Source organism: Phyllobates terribilis, unplaced genomic scaffold, assembly GCF_046119375.1.
Source record: "Phyllobates terribilis strain yellow unplaced genomic scaffold, ASM4611937v1 Scaffold_5__5_contigs__length_657084704, whole genome shotgun sequence".
In the NCBI taxonomy this organism is placed as follows: domain Eukaryota; kingdom Metazoa; phylum Chordata; class Amphibia; order Anura; family Dendrobatidae; genus Phyllobates; species Phyllobates terribilis.
In genome coordinates, this window is record NW_027362765.1 from 125,468,939 (window position 1) to 125,483,353 (window position 14,415).

The 14,415-nt window shown below is 41.7% G+C and overlaps 1 protein-coding gene across 2 annotated transcripts in view; it reads left to right on the top strand.

Moving 5' to 3' along the window:
* Window positions 1-360: 360 nt before the first annotated feature.
* Window positions 361-14,415, top strand: part of NKAIN4 (sodium/potassium transporting ATPase interacting 4) — a 42,498-nt gene continuing 28,443 nt past the window's right edge. The window contains exon 1 of one of the 2 annotated variants that reach the window (XM_073682945.1): window positions 361-648. In XM_073682945.1, coding sequence (XP_073539046.1) covers window positions 595-648 — 54 coding nt within the window. In that variant the 5' untranslated portion in view covers window positions 361-594. The remainder of the gene's footprint in view (window positions 649-14,415) is intronic. The other variant, XM_073682946.1, reaches the window with a different exon arrangement.

Sequence of the window (14,415 nt, forward strand, 5' to 3'; positions counted from 1 at the left end):
CACAAAGGGAATAAATATGTATAACAAAACCTATGTAATTGCAATAATTTTCTGGGAGAAATACTTCATTTTCTGGAACAATTTCAAGGGTGCCAACACTGTTGGCCATGACTGTATATTCTGCCGGTAATAGGAGTATAATAGGGAAGAGCTTTCCAATCTCCCATAGTGCCTGTAGTAATAATATAATACCACATAATGATATATTTCATGTACCCCGGTGTCTATGAAGTCTTTGTCTGCGACTATTGGCAGCAGACATTATAACACACATTCATTATCGATTCTAGGGCTCCGACCATTGTCAAGCTCTTTTGTCTGGGATTAGTTCAGCGTGGCTCCTTTAAGGAGCATCGGGCCCCCTCCCTCCTCCTTGCAATTGTGAGAAAGGGAGATTAAGGGGGAGCGGCTGAGCATCAGTTGATCACATTGTGAGAAAAGCATCTGTTCCTACATATCAGTGTGGTGAAGGCTGCTACTCCCCGGTGGCTCTATCCAGACCATGGTCCCTGGCAGCAGGACCTCATAACCATAGGCGACTCACTGATCAAGGGGTCTGCAAAAGGACTGCGTACCCCCAACCCAGGCAAGAGGATGGGATGCTGCACGGGAAGATGCACCTTAATTCTCCTCTGCACAGTCCAGCTGGTGAGTTCCCATTCACTTTCTGCTACCACTTTGTGACATAGCGCTGCACGCGCCAAGACGCCGCTACCCATCATATTATATAGTGTGGATAAAGGCAACAAGGCTTAAAGGGGAATTCTACTTTCAGGGGGTTTATGGGATAGGATGAAATATGTACCAGAACACTCGTCAGGTGGTCTTTATTCAGAACAACCATAAGGGTCTGTCTACATGCAGCGCAGTGGGAAAATCCCTTACTGGTATATCCCCATCACAGAATAGAGAACCAGTATTATAGAAAAAGTAATGTCAGGAGAAAAAACACTGCGAGGAAACTTCATATACAGGTGGGCAGTATTATAGCAGTTATATTCTTGTACATAGGGGCAGTGTTATAGTAGTTATATTCTTGTACATAGGGGGCAGTATTATAGCAGTTATATTCTTGTACATAGGGGCAGTGTTATAGTAGTTATATTCTTATATATGAGACAGTATTATATTAGTTATATTCTTGTACATAGAGGGCAGTATTATAGTAGTTATATTCTTGTACATAGGGGCATTATTATAGTAGTTATATTCTTGTACATAGGGAGCAGTATTATAGTAGTTATATTCTTGTATATAGGGGCAGTATTATAGTAGTTATATTCTTGTACATAGGGAGCAGTATTATAGTAGTTATATTCTTGTACATAGGGGGCAGTATTATAGTAGTTATATTCTTGTACATAGGGGCAGTATTATAGTAGTTATATTCTTGTACATAGGAGGCAGTATTATAGTAGTTATATTCTTGTATATAGGGGCAGTATTATAGTAGTTATATTCTTGTACATAGGGGCAGTATTATAGTAGTTATATTCTTGTACATAGGGGGCAGTATTATAGTAGTTATATTCTTGTATATAGGGGCAGTATTATAGTAGTTATATTCTTGTACATAGTGAGCAGTATTATAGTAGTTATATTCTTGTACATAGGGGGCAGTATTATAGTAGTTATACTCTTGTACATAGGGGGCAGTATTATAGCAGTTATATTCTTGTACATAGGGGCAGTGTTATAGTAGTTATATTCTTATATATGAGACAGTATTATATTAGTTATATTCTTGTACATAGGGAGCAGATATTCTTGTACATAGGAAGCAGTATTATAGTAGTTATATTCTTGTACATAGGAGGCAGTATTATAGTAGTTATATTCTTGTACATAGGCGGCAGTATTATAGTAGTTATATTCTTGTACATAGGGGCAGTATTATAGTAGTTATATTCTTGTACATAGGGGCAGTATTATAATAGTTATATTCTTGTATATAGGGGCAGTATTATAGTAATTATATTCTTGTACATAGTGAGCAGTATTATAGTAGTTATATTCTTGTACATAGGGGGCAGTATTATAGTAGTTATATACTTGTACATAGGGGGCAGTATTATAGTAGTTATATTCTTGTACATAGGGGGTGGTATTATAGTAGTTTTATTCTTGTACATAGTGAGCAGTATTATAGTAGTTATATTGTACATAGTGAGCAGTATTATAGTAGTTATATTCTTGTACATAGGGGGATGGTATTTTAGTCATTATATTCTTGTACATAGGAGCAGTATTATACTAGTTATATTCTTGTACATAGGGTGCAGTATTATAATAGTTAGATTCTTGTACATAGGGGCAGTATTATAGTAGTTATATTCATGTACATAGGGGACGGTATTTTAGTAGTTCTATTCTTGTACATAGGGGCATTATTATAGTAGTTATATTCTTGTACATAGGGAGCAGTATTATAGTAGTTATATTCTTGTATATAGGGGCAGTATTATAGTAGTTATATTCTTGTACATAGGGAGCAGTATTATAGTAGTTATATTCTTGTACATGGGGGCAGTATTATAGTAGTTATATACTTGTACATAGGGGGCAGTATTATAGTAGTTATATTCTTGTACATAGGAGCAGTATAATAGTAGTTATATTTATGTACATAGGGGATGGTATTTTAGTAGTTATATTCTTGTACATAGGGGCATTATTATAGTAGTTATATTCTTGTACATAGGAGCAGTATTATAGTAGTTATATTCATGTACATAGGGGATGGTATTTTAGTCGTTATATTCTTGTACATAGGGTTCAGTATTATAGTAGTTATATTCTATATAGGGGCAGTATTATAGTAGTTATATTCTTGTACATAGGGTGCAGTATTATAATAGTTATATTCTTGTACATAGGAGCAGTATTATTGTAGTTATATTCATGTACATAGGGGACTGTATTTTAGTAGTTATATTCTTGTACTTAGGGGGCAGTTTTATAGTAATTATATTCTTGTATATAGGAGCAGTAGTATTATGGCAGTTATATTCTTGTACATAGGGGCATTATTATAGTAGTTATATTCTTGTACATAGGAGGCAGTATTATAGTAGTTATATTCTTGTACATAGGGGGCAGTATTATAGGGGGCAGTATTATAGTAGTTATATTCTTGTACATAGGGGCAGTGTTATAGCAGTTATATTCTTGTATATAGAGAGCAGTATTATAGTAGTTATATTCTTGTATATAGGGGCAGTATTATAGTAGTTATATTCTTGTACATAGGGGGCAGTATTATAGTAGCTATATTCTTGTACATAGGGGGCAGTATTATAGTAGTTATATACTTGTACATAGGGGGTAGTATTATAGTAGTTATATTCTTGTACATAGCGGGCAGTATTATAGTAGTTATATTCTTGTACATGGGGGCAGTATTATAGTACTTATATTCTTGTACATAGGGGGCAGTATTATAGTAGTTATATTCTTGTACATAGGGGGCAGTATTATAGTAGTTATATTCTTGTACATAGGGGGTAGTATTATAGTAGTTATATTCTTGTACATAGGGGCAGTATTATAGTAGTTACATTCTTGTACATAGGGAGCAGTATTATAGTACTTATATTCTTGTACATAGGGGGCAGTATTATAGTAGTTATATTCTTGTGCATAGGGGGCAGTAGTATAGTAGTTATATTCTTGCACATAGATGGCAGTATTACATACATAGTAACATAGTAACGTAGGTTGAATAAAGACCTAGGTCCATCAAGTTCAGTCTTTCTCCCCCAATTGTAGAGTTATATTCTTGCACATAGGAACATTGTTATGGTAGTAGTATAGCAGTCATATTCTTTTATATAGAGGAGTTACTTAGCAATGAATTCTGCGTGACCCATGCTAATATCGCTAGAAGGTGTATTGCCCTGGGTGTTATGAGAGTTGCACCTGCCTATCAGAGCACTGGAGATGTCAGATTGATGCTTCGGGAATGTCCTGATCTCAGTAGTTAGTATATGAGGAGAAATCTCACTTTTACAGGTTGTCACTATGTGAGTATCCAGACTATCAGTCCTCTCGCCCCTCCCCCTTATGATCACATTTATTTATGAGCTTGGACTAGTCCCTCGGCCAGTGATCTGCTGTGACTTGCGGTGATTTATCGCTGAGTTTTGGAATTTTATGTCCTAAGGGATGAGTTTTCTCTCAATAAATAAAAATGTAAAGACTGTTATGTCCGAAAGGCGAAAATACGATAAAAATGTTGTATAGTTCTGCTGCAGCTGTAATGATGGAAGCCGCATGGATGTGTGGGGTGGGGGACACCTGCCGGTCAGTGCCAGGGGGCATTCTCCTGCCCAGAGACTGTGCACAGGTGATCAGCTGTCATTGTGAGGAACTCCAGACTGATACATTTTATCTGCACTGATACATTGTAGCAAACTATCAGGACAGTAAGGATTTGTGCTGATGATGTAGATACATGTGTAACAAGCCCTGGGTTTCAGCTTCTGGATATGAACAGGAAGGTTCCCATGGACGGACAGCAAGCGGAGATCTTGAAAATGGCGAGGACTTGAAAGGCGAAGAAGAGGTTGTCTGGTCCCACGTCACTTACTGGGATGGTGGTTATGTGCGTGGACAGGTCTGTGGGATCTATGTGGCAGATGATGGAGGACCTCCAGTGTAATGTACAGACGCCTATTGTGTGAAGTCAGGGTGGTCTCGGTGGTTGGGGGCTGGGCTGGTTTCCTAGCACTATGTGCAGGACCGCCAGGCTTGTGCAGCATTCATAGCCTTTACCAACACAAAAATCGGATTGGTTTTAACCTTTTAATCCCTGTGAGGTCTCCGTGTAACATAGTATATAGGCCACTCCATGTGACATATATAATAAGATGGCACCATTTATTTATGCGGCATGTGGGCTCCTCTGGGCACCAGTGCCCGGGTACATCTTCTACCTTTACAGTGGTAATGAATTTTAATCAGAATTACTTTCTAGAATTGCCCTTTAAATATCCCAGAACTGAGTGACTACCTCCATGTACAAGGAGGGACGTGTATCAGAGGAGGATGGGGGTCACGTCAGGTCGCACCCGTACGTTCAGACCACTGTCACACCGCTGCTCACTCCAGCATTGGGGAGAAGTGGAATTCCCCAAAAGCATTTTGCATCTTTTGATTGCTGCCAGTATTTTTTTCTATTGCCAATGATTGAGGTTGCAATGGCGATGCTGCGGTACGTTACCCAGCCCCCACCCAATCTCTCCCTCCTCCATCATCGCCCCTTGTTACTATAACCAGCCTTTGTGCAAAGGTCTAACAAAACCTCGTGGTGGGTTCTGATCTTCTCTGTAATTGTATCACACAGGATAGGCTTAGATACAGCTCAACGGACTGTATGACACATGATAGGCTTGCATACAGGAGCTCAGTGGACTGTATCATACAGGATAGGCTTAGGTACAGGAGATCAGAGGACTGTATCACACATGAGGGGCTTAGGTACAGAAGCTCGGCGGACTGTATCACACATGATAGGCTTATATACAGGAGCTCAGCGGACTGTATCACACAGGATAGGCTTAGGTACAGGAGATCAGCGGACTGTATCACACAGGAAAGGCTTAGATACAGGAGCTCAGTGGGCTGTATCACACAGGATAGGCTTAGATACAGCTCAACGGACTGTATGACACATGGTAGGCTTGCATACAGGAGCTCAGTGGACTGTATGTATCAAACAGGATAGGCTTAGGTAGAGGAGATCAGAGGACTGTATCACACATGAGAGGCTTAGGTACAGAAGCTCAACGGACTGTATCACACATGATAGGCTTATATACAGGAGCTCAGCTTGCTGTATCACACAGGATATGCTTAGGTACGGGAGATCAGCGGACTGTATCACACAGGAAAGGCTTAGATACAGGAGCTCAGCAGGCTGTATCACACAGGATAGGCTTAGATACAGGAGCTCAGCAGACTGTATCACATAAGATAGGCTTAGATTCCGGATCTCAGTAGACTGTATCACATAAGATAGGCTTAGGTACGGGAGATCAGTGGACTTTATCACATAGAACAGGCTTATGTACGTGAGATCAGCGGGCTGTATCACATAGGATAGGCTTAGGTACGGGAGATCAGTCGACTGTGTCACACAGAATAGGCTTAGATACAGGAGCTCAGCAGACTGTATCACATAAGATAGGGTTAGATACCGGATCTTAGTAGACTGTATCATATAGGATAGACTTAGATACGGGAGCTTACCGACCTGTAACACCCAAGATAGGCTTAGATACCGTATCTCAGCAGACTGTATCATATAGGATAGACTTAGATACGGGAGCTTACCGAACTGTAGCATGCAAGATAGGCTTAGATACCGGATATCAGCAGACTGTATCACATAGGATAGGCTTAGATACGGGAGATCAGCGGACTGTATCACATAGGATAGGCTTAGGTACGGGAGATCAGTGGACTGTATAACACAGGATAGGCTTAGGTACAGGAGATCAGCGGACTGTATCACATAGGATTGGCTTAGGTACAGCAGATCAGCGGACTGTATCACACAGGATAGGCTTAGATACAGCTCAGAGGACTGTATCACACGGGATAGGCTTAGATACAGGTGCTCAGCGGACTAAAACAGAGGATAGGCTTAGATACAGAAGTTCAGCGGACTGTATGACACATGATAGGCTTACATACAGGAGCTCAACGGACTGTATCACATAGGATAGGCTTAGATACAGGAGCTCAGCAGACTGTATTACACAGGATAGGCTTAGATACAGGAGCTCAGCAGACTATCACACAGGATAGGCTTAGATACGGGAGCTCAGCGGACTGTATCACACAGGATAGGCTTAGGTACGGGAGATCACAGGATAGACTTAGATACAGAAGCTCAGCGGACTGTATCATATAGGATAAGCTAGGGAACAGAAGCTCAGTGAACTGTATCACATAGGATAGGCTTAGATACGGGAGATCAGCGGACGTTATCACATAGGATAGGCTTAGGTACGGGAGATCAGTGGACTGTATCACATGGGATAGGCTTAGGTACGGGAGATCAGTGGACTGTATCACATGGGATAGGCTTAGGTACAGGAGATCAGCGGACTGTATCACACATGATAGGCTTAGGTACGGGAGATCAGTGGACTGTATCACATGGGATAGGCTTAGGTACGGGAGATCAGTGGACTGTATCACATGGGATAGGCTTAGGTACGGGAGATCAGTGGACTGTATCACATGGGATAGGCTTAGGTACGGGAGATCAGTGGACTGTACATGCACTTAGTTTCACAGACGAGAGACTTAGATGCACAGGCTCAGAAAATAGTATCACACAAGAATAGATTACATACACTGTCTTAGACTTTATACTAGAATGGGCTTAGATACATTAGCCGAGAAGACAATATAAAAAAGGATAGGATTGTATACATGTGCATATACCGTATCATAAAGGAGAGACTTCGATACACTGGCTCCGCAGGCAGTATCACAAATAGAGGCTTAGACAAGCGCAATCAGCAGATAGTATCACAAAGAGAAGCTTAGATACAGGCAGTATCACAAAGATGCAGGCAGTATCACAAAGAAAGGCTTTGTGATAAGGAGAAGGAGGAGGCTGAGATACACTGGTGCAGTACCCATGTGCTGAATGACCATTTAGGTCCCATGCACATTCAGGCTGTCTTTGTGTGATATCCCTTTCATTACTCCACAGCTATAGGTCCCACGTGGTCCCTCCTATGGCCACCGCAGCAGATGGTCTTATTACACGGCCCGTCACTCATCTCATTCCATTCTGACAAATTAGGATCATTTCCAGGTACGCCTCAGACAAAGGCTCCGCAAGTCAGAGCATAGTACCAGTGGAGCAACCTGCAGGCCCGATCAGCAGCTAGTAGGCATCACCTGCCATGAGAAGATTGCGGGGCTGTCACCTGGGACCCCCCGCCATTGCCTCCATTCTCCACCAGGCAGCAGGGCACAGATGCTCTGTAATATTCCCAAATTTTATCATTAATCTGGGATCTCATACAGAATCAACCTGTCAACATCTCAGCTTCACTGTCCCAGATATTATTAGGGGTCACTGCTTTATGTGAAATACAAGAACCCTCCCCTTCGCCCCTTCCCCATAATCAGACCATTCCAGATTGGACCCTGCTTATTTTAATAGACTTCACGTTTCAATTTCTCACCATTTTCAAAATCTCTGTTTTTGACTGATCGGAAGCAAAATGCTGAGTATAGGTACAACTTCTAACAGTACTATAAGGCCGTGTTCCCACATAGTGTAAATGCTGCGTTTTTCCCACTGCATTTTGTTTGTGCAGGAAATCTCCTGCATTTAACTGTCCAAGGAAAGTGGATGTGATTTCATGAAAGCTTACGGCCATTGTGCCCTTAAGGACACTGTTGAACTGTGCGGTTTTCGGTGCATTGTTTTTCTATAGGCTTCCATGGGGAGCCTGAAAAAGTGCATTGAAAAAATACCACTTCAAATCTACATCAAATAAATAAATAAAAAAATTCATTAAAAAAATAATCAGAGAAGATTTATTGTGTGTTTTGGTGCAGACACCTGCAAAAACCGTGCAGATAAAATAAAACGCATGATAAAAAAAAGAAACAGAGCATTTACCCTATGTGTGAACACGGCTTAAATCTCCTTACCTGATAATTTGCCACAATGGTTAATTGCTGGTAAACTGTGTCAGCCTGGGGTCCAGAGTGATTAGCTCACATTCGATTAGGTTGTTGTGGGCACTTTCTATAGTTGTATTATGGGCACATACAGCTGTAACAATATTGGGGACAGTTATCTCCATTATGGGGTACTTGGTATTTGTGGCTGAAACTGTTATGGGGATACTGAATTTTGGAAGTTGGCTCAATAATGATGGTATTGTGGTGGCTAGTATTATAGAGGCACTGTGCCAGGCTCTCTGGCTGGTGTATGGTTGTGCTGGATGTATCATGGTTGGTTATGCTATGAAGGCACGCATGTTATGTAATGGGGCCATTGTGGCTGGTGTGTCATGAGACATTGTGGCTGGTGTGGCATAGGACGTTGTGGCTGGTGTGTCATGAAGCATTGTAACTGGTGTGTTATGGGGCATTGTGACCGTTGTGTCATGGGAAAGTGTGGCTGGTGTGTCTTGGGACAGTGTGGCTGGTGTTTCAGGGGACATTGTGGATGGTGTGTCGGGACATTGTGGTTGGTGTGTCAGGGGACATTGTGGCTGGTATGTTAAGGTGGAATTGTAATTGGTGTACTATGGGGGAATTGTGGGTAGTGTGTAAGGGGGGGCTTTGGCAGGTTATGTACTTGGGCTTTAGCTGGTGATATATGAGGGCATTATGGATGCTATGTTATGGGGGCACTGTGGCTGGTGTGCTCTGAGGACACTAGCATGTTAGGTAATCGGGCACTATGACTGGCTCTGTTCAGAAAGCATAGCGAATGTTGTGTTATAGGCACTGCGGCTGTTATGCTATGTTCACACTAGCAGGATATGTAATGGTGTATGGTGGCTGGCCTTTTATAGGAGAACTGTGCTGGCTCTGTTATAGGGCACTGCGACTGTTGTGCTACGTTCACACTAGCAGGATATGTAATGGTGTATGGTGGCTGGCCTTTTATAGGAGAACTGTGCTGGCTCTGTTATAGGGCACTGCGGCTGTTGTGCTACGTTCACACTAGCAGGATATGTAATGGTGTATGGTGGCTGGCCTTTTATAGGAGAACTGTGCTGGCTCTGTTATAGGGCACTGCTGCTGTTGTGCTATGTTCACACTAGCAGGATATTTAATGGGGCATGGGGGCTGGCCTTTTATAGGGGAACTGTGCTGGCTTTGTTATAGAAGCACTGTGGATGTTGTGTTATGGGGGCACTAGCAGGTTATGTATTGGGGCAGTGTGCATGTTGTATTATTGGGGCACTGTGGCTGGTGTTACGGGAACACTGGCTGGCCCTGCTATATGGGCACTGTGTGCTGTGAGGACATTGGCAGTTATGCAATGGGGCTCTGTGATTCCATTGTGGGGTATGGTGGCTGGCTCTGTTATAACGACACTGGCAGGTTATGTTATAGGACATTTTGATTGTGAAATAATGGCACTGTTGCTGGTTATTGTATTGGGCACTGTGGCTCTACTTGGCTAATCCCCCCATGACGCTCAGCGAGCTCTGATCACCAGAACTGCGGTAATGAGTTTTAATTTTCCATTGAGATACTAATGTTCTTGTTTGACAATGCTAAGCTTTAGGTAATAGGATTTGTCCAGCTCTCTGCCCGGGCACAGCACAGGGAATGTGGAGAGAAGAGGAGGGTCTGGCACAGGTATCCGGCACACTACCAGGAGATCCCCATATAAACTGATTAATGAGGCTCAGAGAGATCTTTGATGTTGATCCCTTATATCACAAGTCATTACCACCTGCTCATCCCTCCATCCTGAAATCCACCCTGGCATTAATATAACTCAGGGCACAATCACCAGGGGGCAGAGCGGTCACTGACTGCAGTACATCACAGCACGGTTCGCTATACTGTAAGCACGCCCCGGCTCTTAGATTGGCAGCTCGCGGAGCAGCGCATCTGTGCAGAGACAGCTGTCAATCAAAGTGCCGGGGCGTGCTTACAGTATAGCGTGACTATAGCGTGACTGTAGCCGCTCCGTGGACGCCCACCGTGGCTGAAATAATAGTTAATTTTCTCCCTGTAGCCGCACTTTCAGTAAAGCGGCCGGGCAGCATTGTAATTCTACTTACTTGGAGATTAACCCTATACCTGCAGGTAAATGGCGTTTTCCGAGATGACAGGTTTCATTTAATACTTCCCCCATCTGAGGTTTTTGCAGGGCTTTAACCAGTCCTCTGTAAGGACACAGCAGTACCAGCACACATCTCTTTCCTGTCCTGATGTTTACTACATTGTATCAGATCAGATAAAATGAATCATCCTGGAGTAAACAGGAAGACTCCTAAACACAACCATAATAGATATACAGTATACTGTATATGTATATTGCTCGTTAGTGTCTCCCCCACCCCTGCTTCTGGGGGAATGTGTGGTCTAGGTGTGACACATTATTGCTCAGGGACCCTGTTAATTCACTGCTGTCAATCAGATTCTGATCGTAGCATAGCTGCTTTGAATTCTGGCTTCCTTTTTTCCATTATAATTCTCATGCCCCATTGACAGAAGCAGAGAAAGGGTCTTTGTTTTGTTATTGACTGTTTTATTCCTAAAGTAGGGCTCCTATACTGTGCACAGCAGCTAAGAAGCGGGCATCAAAGTGAGAACTGCAGTAAGCACATCTATGGGGCTTCTATAATAGTGCCCCTCATTGACTCTGTCATCTGACATGTCATATGATGAGTCACCTGACTAATGTGACTGGTGGGGTTGGAGGGGTCACATATCAGGTGGCATGTCACATGACAGGTCATGAGATGAACACATAGATCCTCAGATGTACATTTGAGAGGCAATAAATGGCAGTTTTTTTTATTTTCTTATGCATAGCCCTACCTACATCATTTGTCTCCTCAAAATAGAAATCTAACACACCGCAGCCTAAAGCAAACCACATACAGAGGCATCAGTCAGTGTATATAATGAAGGAGGACACTGTATATATTAAAGGTGGACATTGTAACAAAGCACAATGCTATACATAATAAGTGAGGCATTATAATAATGGACAGATTATACATAGTAAGGAAGGACACTATAAATTTAGTTATGGGGCTATACATGAGAGGACAATATATAACAATACACAGCGCTATAGATAATAAGGAAGGACTTTAATAAGGAACAATGCTATACATAATAAGGTAGGGTACTATCTTAAGGAATGGTCCTATACACACTAAGAGAGTACGTTATATAGTGCTATACATAATGAGGTAGGGCACTATCTTAAGGAATGGTCCTATACGCACTAAGAGAGTACGTTATATAGTGCTATACATAATAAGGTAGGGTACTATCTTAAGGAATGGTCCTATACACACTAAGAGAGTACGTTATATAACAATGGACGGTGCTGCGCACAATAGAGGAGTACATTATAATAAGGATGGCACGTTACATCTTTCCAAAATCAGAAAAGACACTACATAAGAATGGACAGCACCATACATAATAAGAGAGCACACTATGTAATGAGGGATGGTGCTATGGATAATAAGATTGTTTTACAAACAAAACTGTTATTACTGTCATCTCTCTGCAAGTTTTTCAGAAGATATACAGAATAAAAATGTGCATCCAGAAACTTATTAGTGATGTCTCATCTTTCATTACATCAGCTGCTCCAGACCTTCATGTTGACTTCTTTCAGCTAGGACTCAAAGTCTGCCGCTCCTCACTATTTCAGCAGATCAATGTGCCCCTGAAAAAAACAAAGTCACATATACATATATACAACGCGTGCAGAATTACTAGGCAGTTTGTGATTTTGTTGATTCATTTTATTATTGAACAACTACAGGGCTGTCGGAGAAAAAAAACGTTCATAAACATGACACCTGAATATTTTAGAACGTAAAAGTGAGGTTTTGTCTTTCTTCTGAGAATATTGACGGGTGCAGAATTATTGGTCAACTATAAGTGTACAGAATTATTATGCGATTAAATGAAAAATGTAAATTTTCCATCTCAATTGTTTATTTTCAGCAGTTACAGTGAGAATAATAATCGAACAACTCAAAGTACAAAAATACATTTATGACATTTAAAAAAAAATATATCGGTGACCAATATACCCCCCCTTACTCTCAATAAGGGTCATACCTCTATCCATGGAGTCTATTAGTTTTTTAATCTGTTGAAAAATTTTTAGGCAGCACCAACCACAACTCCAGACACTGATCAGAGAGGTGACTGTTTTCGTTCACTGTAAATCTCCCATTTAGGAAGGGCCCCTTAGAGTTTAAGTCATCAATGTAAAAGTAGTGGACAACCCCTTTAAGGCCTTTACTAGCAGCCAAGCAGTAGAGAACTTCTATACATGCGATGGGAGTGTTGTCCTGCATAGAAATTATGGTTTTCTTGAAAGATGTAGACTTTTTTCTGTACCACTGCTTGAAGGATATATGAACCGATTACCCACTCTCCTCCTTTCCCACCCAATACATTACCCACTGTCCTCTCTCAACCCTCCCCAGTTCATAACCCACAGTCCTATCACCCACTGTACTCATCTGCAGAGAAATGTAAAAAAAAAAAAGAAAAATGACTAAAAAAAATTTCTTGCCTACTGATGATCCTTCGCAACGCCACTTCTGGGGGCTGCAGCATTGGTTGCTTATGGTTGGGATCCTACAAAAATAAATAAGGCACCGTGGGAGGGTCAGAGAACAGCGTCCTACTGCAGTGCTGCTATTTGTACATCCCTGGCTCCATGCCTCGTCTTGCTCCACTTAAAGGGAATCTGTCACCACATTTGACCTATCTAAACTATCTATATGGGCATGCGGGTTATAGAATACTTGAAAAGTCCTACCTGTATGCCTCGTACCACATATACATGAAGGAGGCGTTACCAGTGTGATGTGTAATGGCTGCTCTCCTGACCTCACTGCAGAGCTGTGTGTGATTATAAGGCCACGGCCCCACTATCAGTATTCGGTCAGTATTTTTTCTCAGGAATGGGAGCCAGAACCAGGAGTGGGTGATAAATATAGAATTGGTGACTTGTTTCTATTATACCTTTTCTCTGATTGTTCCTCACCTGGTTTTGGCTCCCACTCCTGAGAAAAAATACTGACCGAATACTGACCAAATACTGATAGTCGGGACGTGGCCTTACTGACACATCTGCAGGTTCCTCTCGGCTTCAGCTTCCATCTCACAAGCAGACAGGGTGTAATATTGTTACAATACAGCAGAGCTCAGAGAGCTGCAAAAAATGTGTTTGCAAGAAGACAAAGTTCATTTCTTCTGTTCTGTGTTAGTTACTTGTTTCACACTGGTAACTCTCCCCCTTCATGTAAAATAAGCTCTGGAGGCAGAGTTATCTTCCAGGCAGCATCCTCCTCATTGCCTGGAAGAAGTCATTTACATATAAAAAAATGTGGATTTCTCTGGCATAAGACATCAGATCGCAGATATCAAGGTATAATTTTATTCAGCTTCCTATGATCTGAATGTCCATATAGATGTTTTAGGGGGATTGATCCTACTGAAAGATTCTCTTTAAGATTATAAGGGGGGCAATCTGAACATTAGCCTCTTCAGAGTTTGGTGCCTTTAGTAGTAGCCCAGACTGACCTCATTATCTGCCACTGCTGCCCTATATATGAGAATATAACTACCAGAATACTGTTTCTATGTACAAGAATATACTGTACTATACTACGGCTTCTATGTACAAGTATACAACTATTA